The sequence below is a fragment of the Thamnophis sirtalis genome, unplaced genomic scaffold (assembly GCF_051295495.1).
Source record: "Thamnophis sirtalis isolate CommonGarterSnake01/CBP01778 unplaced genomic scaffold, rThaSir2_p1.2 scaffold_6, whole genome shotgun sequence".
Taxonomy (NCBI): domain Eukaryota; kingdom Metazoa; phylum Chordata; class Lepidosauria; order Squamata; family Natricidae; genus Thamnophis; species Thamnophis sirtalis.
In genome coordinates, this window is record NW_028261386.1 from 41,236,785 (window position 1) to 41,262,237 (window position 25,453).

At 39.3% G+C, this 25,453-nt stretch overlaps 1 protein-coding gene across 2 annotated transcripts in view; it reads right to left on the reverse strand.

Moving 5' to 3' along the window:
* PPM1B (protein phosphatase, Mg2+/Mn2+ dependent 1B) overlaps positions 1-25,453 on the reverse strand; it is a 67,276-nt gene that overhangs the window by 25,384 nt on the left and 16,439 nt on the right. For both annotated transcript variants that reach the window (XM_014052938.2, XM_014052937.2), the window contains exons 2-4: positions 14,409-14,548; positions 11,286-12,153; positions 8,447-8,564 (exon numbers count right to left, since the gene is read on the reverse strand). In XM_014052938.2, the coding sequence (XP_013908413.1) occupies positions 8,447-8,564; positions 11,286-12,131 (964 nt within the window). In that variant the 5' untranslated portion in view covers positions 12,132-12,153; positions 14,409-14,548. The remainder of the gene's footprint in view (positions 1-8,446; positions 8,565-11,285; positions 12,154-14,408; positions 14,549-25,453) is intronic.

Below are 25,453 nucleotides of genomic sequence, written 5' to 3' on the forward strand. Positions count from 1 at the left end.
TTTAAAGGTCTTCATGGCTTGGGTTGGAATACCTATTGCACCATCTCTCCCTAGTGAGGTCTACTTGTCCTTTGAGATCTGGCAGGAGAGACATGTTCCAGGTTCTACCCATGAGACAATGCTAGCTGGTGGAACCCAGAGAGCATTTCCTACAGTGATGCCTGCCTCTGGAACACCATTCTCCTAGAGATTGAACTTGGGAGGCCAGGAAGAATATGAAAGGGGAGCAAGGAGAATAAGACAGAGTACATTACTTTTAATATCTCTTTCAGATACTATTTGAAATGCCACCCATTCTTTTTTGTATCCTAGACATATCAACTATTAATTTTATTGGTGTGCAAATATTTATTGAATCACAGATCAGTTTACTTCTCTTCTAACAAGTAGGTACAGCAAGTATGGTGAAGTTCTCAAATTAAATGGCTGAGTCTGCAAAATACACTAAACTTGGTCTAAAAGAGGGATACTGGTTACTTCTAATAAGACACTTGCTAATTTTGTATTTTTTCATTAAAAAAGTTTCCCTAGCAGATATAACTAATCATATAAATGCAATGAAATTAAAACTTCAAAGTAACAAAGAGATATGACACTGTTAAATCATTCAGGGAATGATGAATCCAGCCAATTTGCTTAATTTTCTAACTGTGAATTTCTCAAATAAGGATGAACTCCAATATTGATGAGTTTATAGATATCATTTCTAATTTAGAGATACAATTTCATATATAGTATGATTTTAAAGCTCTTTAATCTCAATTTTAGTTCTTACCCTACATCATTTGCTATGGAAAGTGACAATGCAAAGGAAATAAAGGAAGTGAGTATAGTTTCAATGTGATATCCACTCTGGAGCTGAAATAGGAAATTCTAATTTCTTCAAGAATGCTTCCAGATTTGGAAGAGTAGTAGTAGCTGTACCTTCATACCACCAGAAAAATATATAACAAATAAAAAAATTTACATTTAGACAATATACTAAAGATTACTGATGTATGTCTACATGTATTTGAAGTTTTAAGGTGCAATGCTCACTTTCAACCAAGAAACACTTTGGATATTGCTAAAATATATTTCTGACCATTGAGCTTCTATCTGATATAAGGTTTCTAGTTAAATTACTTTTTAAATGCATTTGTACTGCTAATTTAATCAAGAATGTCTACGTAAATTTAAACACAGCACAAAATACTTATTTAACATTAATATCTACCAAAAAAGGGTTGAGCTATTATCCAATATTGCTTGTAATACTAACTGGTTTCCAATCCCAGCATCTTTCTATATACAGTATAAGCATGAAACTGTAATTCTATTAATAGCATGATTTGTTAATAATTTTGCCTGGAGATAAATGTAATATTCTCTTCACGAACATGTTTCAGAAACAAGTGTAACAGCAAATAAGTTACATTCCTTAGTTTAAGTTGTCTATATACAGTTTAACACCGCCAGGAATCTCCCAATTAACTGAAAAAAACAAGTAATCCATAAAAAAGGTATAACTCTGTAATAACATTAATCCCTTTCATAAGGAAAAAAAGCTTTATGCTATACTACTGAAACTAACACATAAAGATAACATGCATTATTTTCTTCTCAATGAGAATTTGGAAAATAAGCTCCACAAGCTAATAAAACAGAGTTTACAATAGACCATTAACTCTGACAATGCCAAGGACACGGCAAGGTAAACACTGAAATATTAGAAAATTTAAAGAAGACACTTAAAACGGTAGAGCAAATCTTCAAACATATCGTAATAATTTTAAAATACAATAATTGGTTCAACAGAAGCAAAGACTCCTTAAACATCTTCTATTCTTTCAACACTTGCCTTAGAATATGAAAAGGGTTACTTAATGATATGTGAAGTATGTGAATACAAACCACCATACTATCAGCTCTGAAAAGTGGGTTCCACCACAAAACCGCGGACGACAAAATCGCGGTCGACGAAAGCGCGTATGTGACGTCATCACAGCGCGACGAAAAAGATCGAAAATTGTAAAAATAAAGCGAAAACCTTACCCTAACCCCCCCAAACCTAACCCTTAACCTAACCCTAAACCTAACCCTTAACCTAACCCTAAACCTAACCCTAAACCTAACCCTTAACCTAACGAAAAACCTAACGCTAACCCTTAACCTAACGCTAAACGTAACGCTAACGCTCTAAACCTAACCCTAACCCTTAACCTAACCCTAACCCTAACCCTTAACCTAACCCTTACCTTTATGTGAATCGGCTTGCTGTAATTTAATTTTTATTTCAATTTTTCGATCTTTTTCGTCGCGTTGTGATGACGTCACATACGCGATTTCGTCGACCGCGCTTTTGTGGGACGCGGTTTTGACAGGTCACGGAAAAGTGCAGCATTAAAATATGCTTGATAACTCAGACTATTAACTAAAATATATGCTGTCGTTAATATTTTTCATTTTCTCAAAGTCAAAACCTTCATAATGATGCATCAAACTGTGCAGCTCATCAGCCAGTGTGCAACAAGTAGCTTGGTATTTGAAAACCTCATCTTATAGTCCCCATCAAGACAACAAATACCTTATTTTTTGGCGTATAATACACACCTTTTGCCTCCCCAAAAGAGGGTGAAACTCTGGGTGTGCCTTATACACTGAATACAGCATTATTGGCCTCCCGAAAACCAATCCCGCACATTCCATTTTTCACAAAAATTGATGTGCAGAGGGTTTGGGAGGCCTGCAGAGTGCTCCTGGGGGCTGCAGACCTCTACACCCTCTACACATTACATTTTTTTTGCAAAAAACCAAGCCTGTTTTTGTGAAAAATGGACCATTTTTGGCTCGTTTTTGCCCTCCCCAGGACCCAGGAGCACTCTATAGGCCTCCCACACCATCTGCATGCCCCCTTTTCCACAAAAAAATGGGGTGTGCAGAGGGTTTGGGAGGCCTGCAGAATGCTCCTGGGGGTGGGGAGGGTGAAACCTTTAAAAAAAAAATTTACCTCTTCAAAATCTTGGTGCGTTTTATATTCCGGTGAATCTTATAGTCCGAAAAATACAGGTATATGAGATGAAGGATCTGATATTTTTTCAATAATTGCATCCTTATTAGCTTATCCCAATCATTTTATACATTCCATCAGTAATTATTTTGTGTGCAAAAACATAAATGTTACTTTTAAGATTACAGATACATTCTATTTATTCTGTATTATTCTGTTTATATTCTAAGCAATTGCTGTTTCACCAGTAGTTTGTTACTTTACTGTTATGTTAATATAGTTTTATTTTCATTTTGAATACAAATAATTGCAAATTTATTATTTTACTTTTCACATTTTTGAACTGCCCATCTCCATCAGAGTTGTAGCTCATATCAGCAGGTAAATATCCTCAGTTGAAGATAATGTATTACTAGCACATAAACTTACCATTCTACTTGCTACCAGTATGCATTAACCATTCTTTTTTTAAGAAGATAACCTATTATCTTCTAACATTTCAAAATATAGGATGCAGAAAACATAATGACTACTGATACTAATGGGCAAAATATGATACTGGCTAGGATTATGGGACTATCTTTTTTGCAAACTCCCTCCAGAACATTATCTTAGGTAAACTTTTATGGAAAATCATACTGTGATAATAGTTGCACACCAACATTATAAACATATCTAAAATATATTACATTATTCATAAATTAAAAATTAGTTTCAGAATGACAGATTCCTCCAAGTTTCTGTGTACATTCTAATTCACACATTGTGTTAAGTATTCAGAATTATTTTCATTTTTTCAATCACATCACTGCTAATATTATATCTATTCAGCTAAAAATTTAGGTTTGACTTTTAAAATACTTCAGCCAGCAATATTGTTACCTGTGCTGAAACATGATAGGAAAACAAACATGTCACATCTAAAAATTCATCTCCAAAAATGAATGCCAACTATTAGTTTGTGTGTGTGCATACAATATGTGTACTAGCTCCTGAATCATCCTATTATGGTACATTAAGGCAAAGGGCCAACTTTGTTATACTCACTAAATGCTGGATTAGAAACCAGGATGCTAGGTGTTCCCTTAGGCACAGAAACTAGTTGAATTGAATTTGAATTGAATTGAATTTATTGAGTTTGTATGCCACCCTATTCCCGAGAGACTCAGGGCGGCTCACAATAAAAAGGGAGGGGATACAAAAAATAAAATAAAAACAACAATTTAAAACTCTGCAACAGCCATAACCTCGAATGGGGCTGGATAGTTCAACAGCCCCAGGCCTGCCGGAACAGCCAGGTCTTAACCGCTTTGCGGAAGGCCGGAAGGGTAGTAAGGGTCCGGATCTCCACGGGGAGATCGTTCCAGAGGGCTGGAGCAGCCACAGAGAAGGCCCTCCCCCGAGGAGTCGCCAGTCGACATTGGCCGGCAGATGGAATTTGGAGGATGCCTAGTCTGTGGGATCTAATGGGTCTTTGGGAGGTAACTGGCAGGAGGCGGTCTCTCAAGTACCCAGGTCCGATACCATGTAGGGCTTTAAAAGTAACGACTAGCACCTAGTTGGGTCATTTTGGACCATTCATTATACATAATAAAGACAGGATAAAAGTAAAAGTAAAATCTAAGGCTATCCATATTATCACAGCATTTGTTAAGCGAAAAGGTATGAGCAACAATGAAAAAGTATGCATTTCCAGGATACTGGGGGAAAAACGCCTGGATTTTATATGGAAAATAAAAGCACTGAATTAGACTAAACATGAAAAGTTATTGTAGCACGTGATAAATTTTGCTTGGGAAAGGAAACTAAGCAGTGTCAAGTGTGATAGTTGGTTCCAAGAGATCAACAGGAAATACCAAGGCTGTAAACCACACTGGAAAGTCAGAAAGTTTTATTTATTATAAATAAATTTATATAGCTGCCTATCTTATGCATCATAAACTTGGAGGCAGGGGGGCTTAAAAATAATAATAAAAAGCATATTACTGTCATAAAAAACACCTAGTGCCCCAACAAAACAATACAACTTTCACATCCCAAAACAACTTTCCAGATGTACACTTCTCTAACACTTGTTGGATAAGCCAGGTCTTTGGGTCCTTTCAGAAGGCAAGGAGGTTAGGTCTGCTTGATGTCAGGGCAAAGGATGTTCCAAGGGCAAAGCCAGTTCCAAGGGCAAAGGTTGCAATTGGGAAGCAGGCTGTACTATTGGGCCTACTGGATGGCAACATTTAAGGGATGAGACCTGATAGAGCGTGCAGATACCCTCAGGGAAAGGCAGCCCCACAAACAACAAATACTCATGTCATTCGGCGTTTTTAAAGGTAAAGGTGTTTAATGGCGCTCAGAAAAGAACTGGAAACTAGTGCATCTTAAGCAGCAATGTGCAACATGGGCAAACCATAGGCTACCCAGCGCTGCATTCTGGATCAGTTGTAATTTCTGGATGGGTCTTCAAAGGCAGCCCCATGTAGAATGCATTACAGTAAGTCAACCAGGAAGTGACTAGGGGATGAGCAAGGTGTCCTACTCCAGGAATGGGGCAAAGTAAAACTGAGAGGAACATAGCTGCCAGCTGCTCCTCCACCAAGGGCAGAAAATCTAGCAACAACCCCAAACTGTGCACCAGCTCTGCCTGTGGAAGTACAACCATAGGTGATGATTTCTGAAAGATGATTCCTGAACATAAAGCGGGAACCAAAAGCCCATAGCTATTCTGTCATGCTATGCCTGAGTCAAAACCAACTCTTCCCCACCCAAATATTTATAGCCTCCAGAGACTGAGACAACTCTAGGACAATGCTGCTTGGGCAGCCAGGAATAGCAAGTGATGTGCAACTGGATATGAGCAGCATACTGGTGATACTCTATGGTGCCTGGTAACCTCTTCTAGCAGCATCAGGTTATAATTTTAAAAAGGGGGGAGAAAAGAGTTAAGCTTGGAGGCACTCCACAACATTGGGGGGGAGGCTTGGTCTTGCCACCTCTCATCACCACCTTACTGATTTGAATCTGCCACAGAAGCCCCTCTCAATTCCTAGAGACAGTCCAGAAATAAACCAAGATCAGTGATATTGAATACTGTGGAGAGATCCAGGAGGACCAAGGTGGATGCACTGCCACCATCCGAAGCCCTCCAGGAATAACTCACTAGTACAACCAACTCTACACAAAGTTGAGTAACTTTATTTGACAGATGCCAAAAGGCACAACAGTCAAATATGGGCTCTCCCAGCCCCTCCTTACCCAGAAGAGATCTGGTCATCCTAAACAGAATCACCAGCTGATTATCTGCAGACATAAGAGCAGAAAAGTAAACTCACCCCATTGCTCTTATTGCCACAAGGTAAGTCCTAATAAATGGTCTCACCTGTAGCCTTGCTCTTCCTCTTTTGCCAGCAAATCTATAAGTGCCCCTTCTGTTGTTTGATCTCTCACAACTCTTTGGTAAGCCAAGGAGCATTCTGGGATTCGCAAGCAAAAAGACTGAGACAATCCAATTCCAAGGCCCTAATTATATGCTCTTTCCAAGCTTGGACCATAGTTGACCAAATTGTGATTCAGAGCTTCTGGAAAATCCCCAAGCTCGTTCTTGAACTTAACAGGCCCATTAACTGCCTAGGATGGGCTGACTAAATAGTCCCTACCTCTCTGCAGTGGGAGTTGATGTGGAGAATTCTAGAACCAAAAGGCCAATCACTTTTGGCTATGGGAAGTGTTGTGGCCCAACAGGATCTGGTTGAGCTGCTGATGGACTCGGACAGCAAGGAACCATATGAGTCTGCCCTGGACGATGTGAAGGACCCTGGGCAGGGTTCAGACTCCGAGCAGGGACCAGAGAGGCTGGTTGGACATCAGGAGGCGCCTGAGGCATGGAGCAGTGGGGAGGATTAAAGGCAGTTTGTCTCTGATGCTAGATTGAGAAGGGCTGAGAAACAGAAGCAGCAACTCCATAGGCATACTCATAGAAGATGATTAAGCACAGGTAGTTGTGGACTGGCCCCTCCCAAGAGAGATTATAGGTGAGGCGTTGAGAGGGGACATTTGCAGGAAACAACTGTTCGAATTAAGAAAATCTATCTGTGTATTCTAGCTGTGTCTGTTCGTTTGAACTATCTGGGTTGCTGCAGAGATACTATATTGAATGTGAGTTGCCTGGGCCCTCAGCCAAAGGATTCATTATCTCAGTAAATTAAACAGTGGCAAACAGCCAGGCCTGTGTTGTGGTTTATTCACAGGTTGTGGGGTCAGAACAGGGAAGTAAACAGCAAAGTTGTGTCCATCCAGTTATTAGGATCCCAAAGCATCATTACTAACCTGAAAATTCTTCCCAAACAATTGACATTTCCAATGCTGACTTCAGGTTTAGTAGACATACAGTATTTCTGTAATTTATCACATTCTGCAGCTGACATTGTTTGTTATTAGGTTTTAACAAAACTTTCTAGTATTTGTCATCTAACTATTCACATTTCCTGCTCTTCAGAAAGAATTTTTCTCTGCTGTTATATAAATAAGAAACTATTCCCATCAGCAATGAACTAGCAAGTCTAACTTACCATATTTTTTGGAGTATAAGATGCACTCCCCCCCCAAAGAGGGTGCAAATTTGGGTGCATCTTATATACCAAATGTAGACCCACCCACCCGCCGGCCTCCTCATGTCCTCTCAAACGGAGCTTTAGGAGGCTGCAAAGGCAGCATCTCAAACGGAGAGCCTCTCAAACAGCCTCCAAAGGCTCCATTTGCAAAGGAGCTTCTCTTTGCAAAGGCAGCCTCTCAAACCGAGAGGCTGCCTCTCAAAAGCAGCCTTTCAAACAAAGCTTTTGGAGGCTGCAAACTCAGCCTCTCAAACGGAGCTTTTGGAGGCTGTTTGAGACACACTCTGTTTGAGAAGCTACCTTTGCAGCCTCCTAAAGCTCCGTTTGAGAGGACATGCAGAGGCTGAAGGGTGGGGGCCGGTGGGGAGAACCTCTCAAACAGCCTCCAAAAGCTCCATTTGCAAAGGAGCTTCTGTTTGCAAATGCAGCCTCTCAAACTGCTCGTGCTGAATCAGGCTAATGTGCTGAAGCTGATCAGGCTGTTTGCTAAGGACGCTAGCCGGATGAATACCGGTAGGATGGATGCTGGTAGGTAGAGGCAGTATTTTTTTTTCTTATTTTCTTCCCCCAAACTAAGGTGTGTCTTATACTCCGAAAAATACGGTGAATACATTTAAAATTTTGTAAGGTAAGAAACTTTGTTCTGCTGAACAATCAGCAAGCTCTTAGACAAATGCTGCATCAGCATTTACTCTTGGTTGCTCTGATTCAGGTGATCTATGTGCACCTTCACCACATTCTGTTTTCTGTTCCCTTCCTATACTGTAGTCCATTTATGTTTCAAGGTGCCCCAACCATTCTAAGAAAATAATCTAACAGGGGGGGGGGGGAATTAAAACAAAAGGCAACTTCTTACCTTCCACCCGTGATTCCAAATGCTTATCCAAATCTGCATCTCTTTTCATTGCCTCATCTGAGACCTTAGGAGCATTTGAAAAGCAAACTAGAACAATACTCATGTTATCACGACTTCCCTATATTTGGGAATGAAAAAACACGACATAATTGAGATGAATGCTTATCCATTTCACAGCCTTAGATTGCCTATTTATTCAATTAACATATTTCAATAACCATGTGCAATTGATTTCCAAATTTAATTAGGTAAACTCTCATTAAATTGTGTTATTGACTAAACAGTTTCTAACAAAAAAATAAAGATGAACGATTTCCATTTCTTCTTTGCATGCCTTCAAAATCTTCTCTGGAAGACAGATAACTTGAGTGTGTTAGGCCTGCAGAGCTGCACAAAAGTCCAACCGACTAGGTAGACTGTTCACCCAATTTTGATTTTTTCTTAAATAACTTAGTGCTTAGTAGATTTATCCCACACATACATCAATTCAAAACATCTCACAAAATGCATCATTTTGCAGCAATGTTCAGCTACTCAAATCCAAGCATTGTAATCAGTGTGGCCATGGTGGTCTGAATAGCTGTGTCTTTTTACAAAAGGAAATCAAGGAGCAAAGTAATAATTTATATAACTATAATTAAACAAAATGTTATCAACAGTGGCCAAGATGGATACATATGAGCTAGAGGATACTGAAGTCTTGTAGGTTTACCACTGATATCCAAATGATGCTCATAAATAGTTGAGTCTTAAGAAAAGTTCAAGCAGGGCTCACAGAGCACCATTCTCAGTCCACTGTTACTCTTTATAAATAATTCAGAGGAGGTAATTAAAGGAATGCTTAACGAATTTGCAGTAAGGGGACTAGCTAATACTTCAGAAGATAAAACCATAATTTAATATATACTTAGTAAGAGTGAACCCTTGCCAAACTCCAGAATGAGGTTCAGTAGTGGGAACTGGGTAGGCAGTTGCAAATATAGTAAGTACATCAATACAGGACTGTAGGGATCCAACCTGGCAGCAGTCTTACGGAAAGGATCTTGGACAATTCGCCAACCACCACCTTAATATCAGCACACAATAAGATGCAACAGGTAAAAGACTGGTATAGTCTAGGCCTGCATTCACAAAAGTTCTGTGTGTAGATGTCAGGTGCTAAAAAAGTTTCAATCTCCTCTGCACTGAACTGATTACACTTGGGACTGTGTCCAGTTTGTTAATTTATATTTTTTTTATAATTTCAATATTTAAGGCCACATTGTCAGTAATTTTGGACAGCATATAGTAGTTTAAGAACAGTTAATATTTTTTAAAACAACACTGGGATGGCAAACACATTCTCAATTACAAAGTTACATCATGAACAGCAGATGCAGACATTATCCTAGTTCAGTGTCTGTGGAGCAAACAGGAAAAGTGCCATGTGGAATTCAGAGGAGAATGTTGTTCCAAAGAATAGGTGTAGTGAAAAAGAGAAGAGATAACACACTTTAAAAGAGACATGGAGAAGCTGGAGTGGATTCAAAGGATATTTGCTAGAATAAGGGATCTGGAAACCAAGCCCTATGAAGAATTAGTAAGAGAGCAGGCAGGTTTAACTTACAAAGGGAAAAATATGGAAGGGATCGACAAAGTATCTTGTCACATGCAAAAGGAAGGAAACTTGCTCTACTAATATCTTGAACAGGGCAAGGGGTAGATATATGCAAAATTCACTGAATTAGGAACAGAATATTCACCCCCTAGAATAGCATTCTAGAGGCGAAGTTTCACACATTCTGATAGGGGATTGGAATGTATTTATTATTTATAAAACAGTGTGACTACAATACATGTAATCCTTGATTTACAACTTGTTTAATAATAATTCAAAGTTACAATGGCTTTGGCGGGGGGGGGGAGCTCATGACCCATTTTGACAGTTATAACAATCCCACCATCATGAGGTTGCGTGATCATAAATCAGGTGCTTGCTGATGGATTCACATTTACATTTATGCTTGGATTTATAACTTGCAGTGACTTATGGTCACGTGATAGCAGTTTGTGACCCTCCCAGCTGGTTTCCAACAAGCAAAATTAATTGGGTAAGGTGGATTTGCTTAACAACTACTATAAATGACCATAAAATCAAGTTTGGCTTTAATGGCTCCATGGCCTAGCAACAGAAATTCCCAATTGTGGTCATAGGTTGAGAATACAAACTCTGTCAATTGAAGTTCTCAACTGAAGCTAAATAGCCAATTATTGGGATGATTTAGTGGATTTTTTCACTAGCCGGGATGGATTAAATTTATAAGAGCCCTTATATGTTTTATGATTCTCCAAGTCATAATTTTGTAATGTATCAAAGACTGAAATTCATTTAAATGATTTTAGGTACTTGACTTTAAATAGCAATGTGAATTTCATTATTATCAAATGTAAACCCTGGAAAAATCAATACTGGTTTGAGTGGGGAGGGGAAGAGTTTAAACACCGAGAAGCAAAGCACAAACAATTTCTAAGCATTTTTTCTTAAACAATATTGCCTTTGTTTCATGAAAAGAATCTAACTTTGGAGTGTTTTAAATGTTCTCTTTCGAGGTAAACATAAACATTAACTTAATTAAGAGTGAATATAAACTAGTTGTGAAAAAATTAAAAGTGCTATTTGGGTTGTATAAAGTGCATTGCCAAGCCCAAAGAAATAGCAAGTGAATGCTTAGTAAGACTGCATCACATGAAGGTGGACTCATCAATACCAAATCTATGCTATTTTTAGCATTAATTTTTGTTCAGTTTTAGCAGTAAAAGGAACATCCAAAATAATCTTAAATCTGAAAAGTTTACATACCTTGTGTAAACAAGTATCCACTACCCAATTGCACACTTTTTCCAGATCATCCGATACTTCAAGCCTAGATTTAACAAATTCACAGAGCTCTTCGTTGCTCATTACATCCCAGATTCCATCACAAGCCAAGACAATAAATTCATCTTCTTCAGCTCTTACAATTTCATAAACCTCTGGTTCTGGAGAAACAAGTTGTTCTGTAGGACCTTTGCCATCAACGCATTTGTAGTCATAGTCCCCCAGAGCACGAGACACTGCTAATGAGCCATTAACACGCTGAATCATGACACTCCCTCCTGCATTCTGAATTCTCTCCTTCTCCCTCGGATTGCAAGGCTTGTGATCTTGTGTTGAAAAACAGACCTGTCCATTCCTATATAGAACAGCACGTGAGTCTCCACAGTTGATAAAATAAATGTGCTCAGGTGAAATCATAACTCCCACTGCTGTTGAGCCACTCCTGTCCATGCCATTTCTGAGGTCTGAAAAATTGCGCATAAATTCATCAATTTTCAAAAAGCCAGTTCTGATTCCGCTCTTAACATTTTCTACTGAAGGTTCAAGAGCACAGCCAGGCTGTTCTGCTCCCCTGAAGTCTTCATTGTTAGTGATATGTTCTAATAAGTGGTTTGAGCAGTAATTGGCCACACGAGATCCTGCGTGACCATCATAAACAGCAAAGAAAGACCAGTCCTCCAAACCGTGAGGAATTCCTACAACAGCTGTGTGAGCATCTTCCATTTCAACTCTCCATCCTTGCATACTGCTGAGGCCATAACGCAGGCCATTTCCTGCCCCGTGAGCATTATGTTTCTCAGTTTTTGGTTTATCCAAAAATGCGCCCATGTTTCCTAATTTACAAAGATATCTGCAAAAGAAAATATGATCCTGAGTAGAGTAAGTATCATAATACCACACAAAACAAGGAAAAGCAAAGTCCAGCTATACAAAGTCTGTCTTCAAAACAGCCAAATTATTATAATTATTTCAGACTACTATAAGCTTCTTCTAGAATGCACTATCAAGATTTTTATTCAGTCCTTACCCATTCCACTTTAAAGAAACAAATGGCTTTTCAGCCAGGCTTTCTTAGTTAGCATTAGTTTTAGCTTTTCAAAATGAATGTAAATGTTTGTTTTAGCTGACTAGAGTCGTGATGGCAAACCTATGGCACACGTGCCCAATGTGGCACATGAAATTATGTCAATCTGACACGCACGGCCTTGGCTGTTTGTCTTGCGGGTTTCTAGCACGCATGCATGATGATCAGCTATCATTCACATGCGTGGCAGTGCCAAAAAATGCCCTGTACATGCGCCCCGGCCAGCTGATCGTTGGGTGTGCATGCACATCAGAAGCTGAAAGTTCAGCTTTTCCAGAAAGTGATCCCTTCACATGTGCAGCAATGCTGAAAACCAGCCTGTGCATGCGTGCCTCCCAGTTGATTGTCGAGTGCGCATGCATGCTAGAACCCAGAATTCGGCTTTTCCGCAGCATGGCCCCAATGAGCACATGCGATGTTTGTGTGCAACCTTTTTGGCACCTGGTGCCGAAAAGGTTCGCCATCACTGGACTAGAGTGTCCTACAGACAAAATAAATAAGCCCAAACCTTGAAATATGTAGTAATTATCTTTTTGTTACTAAATAATAAAAAATGTACAAATCACAAATCCCATCTTACATCTGCATGTCATATCTGTAAATTAGCCACAGTAGTTTTAATATGCAAAGTTCTTTTACCTATTCTATTTTAAGTATGAAGTAGCAGATACATATGCATATTTCCCAGCTATAATCAGTAATAGTTGAACAGAACACAAGCATGTGAACCCATGTATAAGAATAATGATTAAAACAGTACTCATGGTATTCAATCTAAAATAGTATTTAGTAGCCCAACATCTAAATATCAAGTTCAGACAATTTCCTATTTATAGCACAACTTCTTCTTTTTTTTTAAAGAGGGGGTAGGCAGCCGTATCTTGCAATAACTATAGGACTCTCCAAAGCATTGGAAACAGGTGCTTTGTAAATCATGTTAGCATTACAAAGCTATATTCAAAAAATAAAAACAATTGTGACTTTTACAAGGCCTATGCTGCTACTTCAAAAGCTGTCCCCAATTGCCTATGGAAATCTGTGCTTGCATTTGGCTGCTTTAATGCTCTGAAGAGAACTGCTTCTCTCACATCAATACATTTTACAAAATACAGTACTTCTTTCAAATATTTTCTACAATTCTTAAAACAGTATATATTTCCCCCCAAAGCGGACATATTTAAAAAGACTCTATAGAGCAGACAACTCCAAAGGATATAGTGAACATACAGCTTTTCAAATCAATAGTATAAACTAGATGGCATCTACAATATCCTATGAATCAGTGATGTTCAGAAATCCCAAATAACCCTCCTCACAACATCAGCTTACTTACATACTGAGTTATATAACAGATAGCATTGTTCCTGACAAAAAAACATCTAAAACTTGGTTAATGTATATGGTGCACAAGAGAATATCATTCAACTATCAAAAATTACGAACTGCTATTATACATGTAGCCATTCATTTGGTGACCAAAGATACAACAGCACTGACAACAGTGACTTGTGATCAGTCCTGACTGTTGCATCCTCAGTCACATAGTCAAAATTTGAGTAATTGGCAACCAGCTATTTACAAGAATTGTAGTATCCTGAAGTTAGTTGATTGCCATTTGAGACTTTCCCAGCCAGCTTCAGATGAGCAAAGTCAATGAGAGAAGCTGAATTAACTTAACAACCTGTGAATCCTTTAACTGCATTGATATGATTAACAACCACAGGAAAAAGGACGTAAAATTGGATGTGATTTAACTGTCTTGCTTACCAATAAAAATTCTGATCCCAACTGTAGTTGTAAATTGAGGATTATTTGTGTTTTTGTAAATATGAAGTCAATAACTTCAATTAAGAATAATGCTGAAACGGAAAACTCATGAATACTGCAGAGAGTAAGAAAACAGAACACTTTTGGCACATACCTATTACAAACATAGTTTATTAATACATTAAGTTCCAATAGCTAGATAGAGATCAGTTATGTACTCCATTACATCTAATTATCTATCAAGAAATATTTACCTGTTAACTGTACTTCTGGCGATTTTTGTTCAGTTCTAAAAACGTATGGTTTACATTCCTTCAGCCAATAGGCATAGAACAGATTAAACTTGAAAGCCTTCAAATCATGCAGTGCAATACTTCCAGTCACTTGGAATTTCCTAGGAGAAGAGATAATATTAATTAGAACATCATATTGCAGAATGAATTTGCAGTTTAGGAATGCATTAAATATTTCATTTTGTTATCTTTATTATAGTTCCAGATGCATATAATGTTAAGATTTCTTTGCAAGTCTTTATTTAAAAAGGTAAAGGTTCCCCTCGCACATATGTGCTATTCGTTCCTGACTCTAGGAGGCGGTGCTAATCTGTTTCAAAGCCAAAGAGCCAGCGCTGTCTGAAGACATCTCCGTGGTAATGTGGCTGGCATGACTAAATGCCAAAGGCGCAATGGAACCTGTTACCTTCCCATGAAAGGTGGTCCTATTTTTCTATTTGCATTTTACATGCTAGGCTGGCAGAAGTTGGGACAAGTAACGGGAACTCATTCCATTACGCGACATTAGGGATTCGAACTGCCGAACTGCTGACCTTTCTGATTGACAAGCTCAGCATCTTAGCCACTGAGCCTCCACGTCTTTTTAAAAATTTTATTTATTTTATTTATTTACATTACATCAAAACTTTCAAATAAATTTGAACAGGTACCCTGTCACTGAAAAAACAGTCTATTCATGGTACAGCTCTCTTCTAGGATAGACTCTTCCAGCATAGACTAAAATATGCTTAAATCAATTCAATGAACTAAAGGACCAACCTAAGTTAAAATATATTGCGAGCTTTGAAACAGCAGTTTTAGAAAATTTGCAAATAATAAATAACCCAAATGTATGCCGAATTCAAAGAGAAAAATTTCTATAATTAGATATTGTATTAATCAGAAAAAATATTATATCTGAAAGAAAAAAAAGACCCTCTATTTTTATCCAAGCATTTCAAAGCTGATGTAGGGAGGCCTGGAAGAGATTGGAATTACTTCCTCTGCCTTCCAATGAGAAAAGGTATTTCATTAACATAAATATTAACTTATACAACCTGGTAAAATAAAACAGGTGAATAACCCATTAGGCTACAGGATTGCGCTGCAAAAATCCAGATGACAAATAAAGAATTTTGATACTTGTTTGCTGCCATGTAGTATTCATTCTGATTTAAGCAATAATACTCTAACCCAGTATTAAGATATACTCTAACCCAGTGATGGCAACCTTTTTGTCATTGTGTGCCAAAAGTGCGTGTGCACCTATAATGCAATGTGCGTGGCCGTGTGCCCCATCCCTTGCGCATGTGTGCATTACCCCATGTGCTCCCCGCACATGCAGGGACCCCTGTACATGCACCCCACCCACCGTGCATGCGTGGCAGACCTGAAAACCACTGGCCAGCAGGAGACGTGCGAATGCATGGTGGAGCTGAGCTGGGCGACAGCTCGCATGCCTGCAAAAAGGGCTCTGCCATAAGTTCGCCATCATGGCTCTAGCCTCTATAGACTACTGATAATTTTTGGCTATATGAAGATATGCTACTAAAGTGACAGAGAATAAAAAATAAGATCAGCAAGCTGTGCAAAAATATTTCCCATGTATTGCTGCTGCTTTCTGAGACACACATTATCCCTCCCATTTTTGCTGACTGTTCTCCACTGCAGCTGCTTTTTCCCTAGATCTAATGCTACAAATTTGCCAGTTAATTTCTGTAAGAGCATGACTAAGACTTCATACACACCCCTCAAAATTTCTATTAAGAAAAAACAGATTTCCTCCTTCCTTTAATTTCATTTTCCATATTAATATCCCTTCCCACTGATTCCAATCTTCTGGCCTCTGAATATGTAACAGGATTTATCAGCACGCTGAAAAAAACTTGGCATGGCAGAAATTAACTGCATTTGATGCTGAATGGAACAAAGTAATAGATCTATGGATTTTGCCGAGAAAGAAATTTCTATAAAATTCAAAAGAAAATTTAAATTTATTTTAAATTTTATAGAAAGAATAGAGGGGGAAACAGAAAAAGAAATGTATGCATTGTGCTCTATAACAAGGTTTGATATATAATGCATTTTGCAGAAAATACAGGAACTTGCATGAATTCAGATTGAATGTATATTTGCAGACCATGCAGTTTATGAAAATATTCCGAAGCACTATATTTTTCAGTGTCAAGAATTGTATTTGGCCTTCATGTAGTAGCTAGGATCCCCTATAAAAACGAAGAGGAATTTAAATAAAAATTTTAAATAAGTGAAACCAAATTTGAGTTAGATTAATTTTTGTGAGAGAGTGACTAAGACTTCATACGCACACTATCTAAATTGTATTGTCTAAGGCCAATACAATTTAAAGGGGGGGAGAGGGAGAGAGAGAGGGAGGAAGGGGAGAAATGGAGATGGTGATATAAAATAATTAATAGTCTTTCCTTGTTGATTATATTAATTTTTTATCTTTTACATACATATTAAAGTGTCTATACCATTTTCTTTATATTCAGCATAGTATGAAGCCTACTGTTGACACAACATAAAACAAAATGGAAATTCCAATTTGTCTAAAATAAATTCTCAGAATCGGTCTGTTGGAAGGGATCATTTTAGCTATTACATCTAATTCCCTACTGAATGCAGGAATACAGATTAAAGCATCTATGATAAATGGCTGTCTAATGTCACACAAATACATGCCGTGGACAGTTGTTCAACTGTCCTCTAGATAATTGTGTCCACTGTCAAACTCTTTTCAGAGTTAGGAAGTCTTTTTCACCCTAAGATTTCATCATGATCTGCCAGTCTGTAGCTTAAATCTATTCTATGTCCTGAAATCTGGAATAGCAGAAAATAGACAGCCTTTCAGCTATTTGAAATGTACTATCGTATATTGTATCATCTTCTCAAGTCTAAACTTTTCAAAGTTCTTCAAATCTCAGATCACATGACTTTTTCAATGATGCCAAGCTGTCTTATTATTTGTACTTTGGAATCCTCTGTGTTTATAAATTTTCATTTTGTTATTTCCAAACCATTCCTTCAATCTCTCGAAATCATTTTAAAATTTGTCTTTATAAAGTATTACTTTAGAAGCATTTCTCACTCAAATGAGTGTACCTTTAAATAAGCATTTCGTTTTATTATACTCTACCCCAGTGCTTCCCAAACTTGGCAATTTTAAGACTTGTGGACTTCAACTCCCAAAGTTCTCCAGCCAGAAGAGCTAGCTGGAGAATTCTGGGAGTTGAAGTCCACAAGTCTTAAAGTTGCCAAGTTTGGGAACCACTGCTCTACCCAATAAACTAATTAAAATTTAATTTAATTAAAAAATGTTTAAAAGTAATCAGCTAGTAATTTAGTAGTCTTATTATCTAATTTATTTAATTTGAGTACAGAATGCATTGGGTACTTGCTAAAATGCTTTAAAGCTATTTGAACAGCATTTCCCTAATTTACAATTAGTTCTGGACTTATGGACCGGTCAATTAACAATTATGTGAACTTATGGGGTCGTAAAACATCATATTTCACCTCTTCTTTTTGTCCTCTTTAGGGAAAAATATTTGAGATGATTGGACTGCAAAAATTTAGGATCTTAGTGGATCATAGTATAGATTCTATGGAGCTTCTCAGTCATCCAGGTCATAGTTGTCCCAAAGGTGTTTTTTTCTTTAAGATGTTTTACTTCTCATCCAAGAAACTCCTTCAGTCCAGTTGCTTTTTGAAAGCACCTTTGGGACAGTCATAGTGTAGCTTTCATTATAGTTGTTATTGAGCTCGGACAGAGCAGAGATAGAAATGGTTGAGAGATGCCATAAGGCTCATTCTCGCTTGCTCTGTTTAATAACTACATGAGACTACTGAACAAGGTCTTTATAAAGCATGTAACAATACGTGGATAGATTTCATTCAAGATTTAAAAAATTAAAGATCAGAGGTTCCATGAATATAACTATTACATAGTGCTATAGAATCTCATAGTGCTGCTCTAGTACAGTTGTGTAGTAATGACAAGATGGAGTCAGTCATTCTAATATTTAGATCTGGCTCATTACAATTTGAGCAAGAAAAGACATAATATACAACTAAAATTGTAATTTATGCTGATGTGCAAACACACACAATGGTCTAACCAGAAAAGTGTGTTATTCTCTATTCCATTATTCAAATCTGAAGGCTAAGGGTGATCATCTTTCTACCTGATCATATCAATGTTCTAATTTATTTACTGCTTAAAATGCCTGAATGAAGAGAGATCTCATTCCATTTTCCTCTTTAAGAAGGAAGAGTAAACTAAGGATTGGTATTCCGGTCTGCAATTCACTCACCAGAAACATTTAAGTTTTCCCTAAGCTTTCTGCTTAGTGATGCTTCCAGATTAAACAACTCTCTTTTTATACTTTCTAAGAGCTACTAGAATCCACATCCTAGGTAACCCTGGTAACAGAAGCTAGCCAGCATAATGCCTTATGGCACTGGCCAATTTAAATGTACAGTAAAATACATGGTAGCTCCTTCTCCCTCAAGCGTCTATTCTAGACTTTGACTTGCAAAAGTGGTTGGGAGTAAAAGAACAGAAGACAGCTTTTCTGGCAAACTCTTTCTTTCTTTCTTTCTAATTCTACTTCAGTGTGCTTTTGTTAATTATTGCAGTTGCCTATACTTATTTACAAATAAGTAAATGAGACAAATATTGTGTACTGCTGTTCATTAAAAATCTCGTAATGAGGTGCCTTCATTTCTGACTTTGAGGTATATATACACACTTATCCCCAAAATACAACATAAAAATGGTGCAAAACCATTCAAAGGTCACTTAGCAAAGCTTTGCAGTTGTTACATTTCCCAAAAAGTTCATCATGGTTCCTATTTCAAAGGTTCTCCCGGGTATCTTCTACATCCACATAACCACACAAACAACCTTTCTTGATTTTTTGAGAAGGGGGGGATAATTTTTTTTTCACTTTCCTAATTCTTTTTATGATGCCTGAAATATATATTGATTCACATATTTATTTTCCAGGAAACCTTTATAGTGAAAATAGAATTGTAGAGCTGTAAGGCACCTTGGAGGTCTTCTAGCCCAATGCCCTGCCTAAGGCAGGAGTCCTTGCGTCATGGTAGACATGGTTGTCCACTTTTTTCTTTAAAAACTGGAGCAATGGAGCACCTACAACTCTGGGAGACAAGGTGTTTTATTGAGTAGGTAGGTAGGTATATTGAGTAGGTATAGGTAGTCCTAGACTTACGACCCCAAGTGAGCCCAAAATTTCTGTTGCTAAGCAAGATAGTTGTTTAATGAGATTTGCCATATTTTAGGGTCTTCCTTGCCACATTTATTAAGTGAAACAGTGTAGTTGTTAAGTTAGTAACGGTTGTTAAATGAATCTGGCTTCCCTATTGACTTTGCTTGTGAGAAGATCACAAAAGGGGATTACATGATCCTGGGACACTGCCATCATCACAAATACATGCCAAATGCAAACCATCTGAATTTTGATCATCACCATGAGGATGTTGCAAGGATATTAAGTGTAAAAACATGGCCATGAGTCACTTTTTTCAGTGCCATTGTAACTTTGAATGGTCACTAAATGAATGGTTGTAAGTCGAGGACTAGTTCTATCAGGAAATTTTTCATTTACAGGTTGAATACTGTATATACCCATGATGGCGAACCTATGGCACACATAGCCATTTTTTAGGGCATGTGAGGTGTTGCCCTGTCAGCTCCAGTGCACATGCGCGTGCTGGCCAGCTGACTTCAGCCTTCATTTTTGGCCATTTTTTGCCCTCTGGAAAAACAACCCAACGTGCAAAACGGAAGTTCAGGAATGGGCTTCCGATATGCACGTTGGGCCGTTCTTCGCCCTCTGGAGGCTTCAGGGAAGCCTCTTGAAGTCTCTGGAGGGCAGAAAACAGCCCTACAGGTAACCCAGGAATGGACTTCCAGGTTGCCCATAGGGCCATTTTTTGCCCTCTGGAGGCTTCAGGGAAGTTTCCTGGAATCTCTGCAGGGCCTCCAATAGTGGGGGAAGCCATTTTCACCCTCCACAGGCTCCTAGAAAGCCTTTGGAGGGCGAAAAATGGGTCCACCGTGCACCAAAAGTGGGGGTGTGTGTGTCATGCACATAGAATTATAAGTGTGGGCACTCCCGCTCATGACCCCCCTGCACTCCCCAATTTTGCCACACAATGGGAAAAAGGTTAGCCATTAGTGGTATATACAATATGCATATTCAAGAAAAGCAGATAATCCATTGCACTCTTAAAACCATTTGCCACTAGACTTTTATTCCCTTCCACTTTGGAATCCTGCTGATCAAGGTACATGAAAGATCCTATTACATACATGTATTCCAGCAAATGATTAATGGATCAGCTAGAAAGGCTTCAGAGTTCTTATCTCATGTTTAAAACTGAGAAACAGATCTTTTGAAAGGTAAAAAACGTGTAATTATGAAAAAGTATCAGAGTGAGTATATATCACATATTTACCTATTCCCACCATATTCTGTATTAAAAGATTCCCCAACATATGCTAGACTTCTTTGCTTTGTTACAGATGAACAACAGCTATGATTTTTCACTTCTCTCTAAATAATATGTATGTTTCTATCTATACCAGCTGGGGCTGTTACTGATAGGTTGACTAGATCGGCGAAACATGGCCTTCTGGGTAGAATCTCCGCTCTCTCTGCCAGTACTTTCCTGATTACCCTTGAGATGTGGGGAATTGGAGGAAAGGTGTATAGCACCCCTCTGGGGCTATGGAATGTGTAATGCGTTGACCCCTTAGCCCCTGGTATCGCGAACAGGGCATAAAACCTGGGTAGCTGGCTGTTTGATGGAGTGGCAAACAGGTCTAGGATTGGAGCCGAACCTTTCAGACAGTGTCCTGAACAGGTCGAGTGCAGGTGCCACTCTGCATGATCGACTGTGGCTCAGCTGAGCCAGACTTCCTGTACATTGGATGTTCCCGAGATACGTTCTGCTAGCAACGATAGAAGATGCCATTCCACCCAGTGCCCCAAGTGCCTGGCTTCTCAAATGAAGGACCTGGAGGGGGTGCCCCTTGATGGTTAATACGGGCCTGGTGGCTATCTTGTCTGTTAGGATACGTGGTAGCTGGAGACAATAGGAGGGCTAAGTGGGTTGCTTTGAGCTCTAGCCAGTTGATGTTGTTTCGTACGTCCTCCTGTGAGCACTGGCCTTGTGCCATCTGAGTCTGCATGTGGGCTCCCCAGCCAAACAAACTGGTGTCCATGGTGATGATGAGACAGTTTGGCTTCTTGAATGTGCATCCCTTGGCTGTCGCCAGGGACATCCACCACTGGAAGCACTGAAGGACTTCTGGTGGGACCAGGAGTCTGGCAGTTGAATTGCCCCTGCCAGATTTCTGGTAAGGCAGGAGGAACCACTGCAAGGCCTGGCATAGGCTAAATGGGAAACAACATTCTACAGATCTGAAAGAAAAATATACTGGATAGTTTGTGTAATCTTAACAGAAAAGTATTTGAGCTCATTGCCTACCTTTTTTGACCGGGGAATTTTGAATTCAAAATATCTGTTAGAATTTAAAGTGCTTCTTCACAATTTCAGTGTGGCGATTTGTTGTATTTTGCTTGCTAGTACCTAAGGTCTGCCTTGTAAGAAATGTGCCAGTTGTAAGAAATGTGCTTAGTTTTTATTATTATCTATTTGTCAATTGCATGCACATTTAAATCAGAACGTTAAAAATGCTCTGAATTATTTATTGGTATTACAATAACAGATCCTGTCACCTGGGAATGGATTTCATTTAGTAATTGGTGAAAAGAAAAAAAGAGCTTTATGGGCTATTCTAGCTCACAAAAAATAGGAAGTTAGGGTTGAAGAGAACTCATATGAAATACTTTATAATTCAGCAGTTATGATAATAAATAAACATGTTTATCAGCTCCTAAATTTAAAAAATGCTAAATACCAATGCATACAGCATGATAGGAGCAGTAACATTTTACAACTGTGACTCTATTTCTATTTCCAATGTTTCTTCCACATAGGAAAGTCACTTTTGTTACATTTAGCAATACATTTTTCTCTGTTTAAAACTTTTTAATTAGATGGTTACTCAATTCAACTTAGAAAACAATAGGTGGATATAGACTTAAATCGTCATCAAATTTATTTACATATTTTAAAAACGGAAAGGTAAATTATATCAGAATTCTGAACATGTATCAATTTAAACTACAAAAGAAAAATGAATATACTGTTAGTCTTAATATTAAACATTTGTCATAACTCTCTAATGAAATATGCTGGAAAAGGATTTAGAATGAAAATGTTATGCGAAACTTCCCAGAAATACAAGTGGCTGCTGTTTAAGATATAGTTCTTTGAGTAAACAGAGAGCTCTTCCAATGTTCCAATAGAAGAGAATGATGATGCTACCTAGTTGGGTAGTGAACAAGCAAACAAGCAAGGACTCCACTATGTATAAAATAAATAAATGTTTCTAGGATGAGCTGAATTCTGAAACTTAAGTGATGCTGACATTTCCACTTCATCCAATTTTGAGACAATATAATAATTCTAAAATAGAACTATTGCAATATAAAATGATTTTTTTTAAAAAAAACCTTTTCTTTTGATGAGAAATAACTCCAGCATCCTAACTTTATTGCAGAACGCATGACACATTCATAATCAGCTGATATCCATAATCAGCAATGTTTAAGTTGTAGAACGCCTCACATACTTAGGAGTATTCCAATGGCAAGTACAATTTAAAATTATATGAATAAAACTGTCTACTTGAACTTGGGGAAAGTTCATGTGCATAAGTATTGAATTAACAACTTTTCATATCACTAATTCATGAGTTGGTTCATGAGTTGAAAGAATGGGTTCTTGATGTATTAGCCATGCAAATGAGAATGTAGTGTTGGCTTATCTGATATGCTCATGGAGACAGCATCCTTGTGTGGGTTATTCTTGTACCATCCAATAGAACTGAGTCTGCAAAGTTTAAGTCCCGCCTCTTCCTGCTGAGATCCCCAGCTTTTATGACAGAACTAATATGCAGGCAGACATGCATAAAAAGAAACGATCTCTCCCTAAATAGCGGCCAAGACCCTAAGGGTGGGGCGGGATGCTGTCTCCACTTCTTAAGAAAATGAGCGTATCGCGTAAGCCAATGCTTCATTTTCCTTACTCAGTGGAGATAGCATCCTTGTGTGGGATATAACAAAGCTTGTCCAACATTATGGGTGGGAAACAGTCCGGGACGAATCCCTCTGACTAACCCTGACCTGCTGTAAGACTCGCCTTCCAAAGGCCGCATCAGCCAATGCATACCTGTCAATTCTGTAGTGTCTAATAAAGGTGGACGGAGATGACCACGTGGCCACCTTGCATACCTCATGTAAAGGTGCCCATGTGCCCCAAGCGGCTGTGGCAGCCACGCTACGTATTAAATGTGCAGTAATATGATCTGGAATTGGATGATCCTGAGAGGAATATTCCTTTGCAATGCATGCCCTGATCCACTTTCCTAATGAGGAAGAGGACACCTTGAGGCCCAGAGAGTCTGGCTGAAAAGATACAAACAATGCTTCAGTGCGACAGAAGGTCGACATCCTGCGTAAATAGATCTTCAGTGCTCTTTGAATGTTACAGGTGTGACAGCTGCATTCTAGGCAATGGATCGCTCAGGACAGAAGTTAGGAAGCACCATTTCCTGAGTGCGATGAAAGATGGATTCACCTTAGGGATGAATGCTGGGTCCACCCTGAGAACCACTCTGTCCGTATGGAAGGTGCACAGATCCTTTCGCATGGAAAGAGCCGCCAGCTCCAAGATCAAGCGAGCGGAAGTGATTGCCACCAGGAACAAGACCTTCTGCGACATGAAGAGTAAAGAAGTGTCTCCCAAGGGCTCAAAAGGAGCTTGGGTGACGGCCTGAAGGACGAGAGGCAGGTTCCAAGAAGGATAGTGATGCATGGTGGGTGGACACAAGTTAGCTGCGTCTTTTAGGAACTGTCGAATGAGCGGTTCTGAGGTCAGTGATCTGTCAAGGCCAGGACATAGGACGGAGGACAGGGCCGTGACCTGGCGACGGAGGGTACTGGGCACCAACCTGGCAGCCAACCCGTCCTGCAGAAATTGGACAATGTGGCACATCCGAACTCGGAGGGGAACCACGCTCTTGGGTCAGCATAAAGAACAGAAGGCCTTCCAAGTGAAGGCATAGATATGGAGGGTGTCCTGGCTGCCTGGATCATCTGAATGACATCTGGTGACAAGCTCTCAGCAGTCACTGAGCGGCGCTCAACCTCCATGTGGTCATCTTGACTCACTGTGCATCCGGATGTGACATGGCCCCCTGGAAGAGAGACGTGTTGGAGAGGGGAATCCTCCACAGAGAAGCAACAGAGACAGGAGATCCGCGAACCACGGGTGACGCAGCCAATGTGGCGCTAGGAGGATTAACTCCGCCCTCTCCTCCAACAGCTTTCTGATGACCCGCTGGATCAGGGGAAATGGAGAGAAGGCATAAAGAAGGTCCTGGGGCCAGTAACATCACAGGGCATCTCTACCCTCCGTGCCTGGAGTTGCACACCTCGAAAACAAGGGACCTTCTTGTTGCGGCTGGTGGCAAAGAGGTCAGCCATGGGGACTCCGAACCTCCTGGTGAGCTCTCTGAAGTGGGTTGTGTGGAGTTCCCATTCAGCCTGATCTACCTGTGATCGGCTCAGCCAATCCACCGTAATGTTGTCGGCACCTGCAATGTGCTCGGTCTGTATGAAGAGGAGATGCGTCTCCGCCCAAGACAGCAGCTGTTGGGTCTCCTTCATCAGCCGCTTGGATCATGTTCCGCCCTGCCGGTTGATGTGGGTTTTCGCTGTCATGTTATCCGTCAGGATCAACACGTGCTGCCCCTTCACTGACGGCTGGAAGCGCAGAAGCCCCAGGTGAATCACTCAGTTCCAGGAAATTGATCGTCTGTTGCTTTTCAAAGTGGATCCACTGACCCT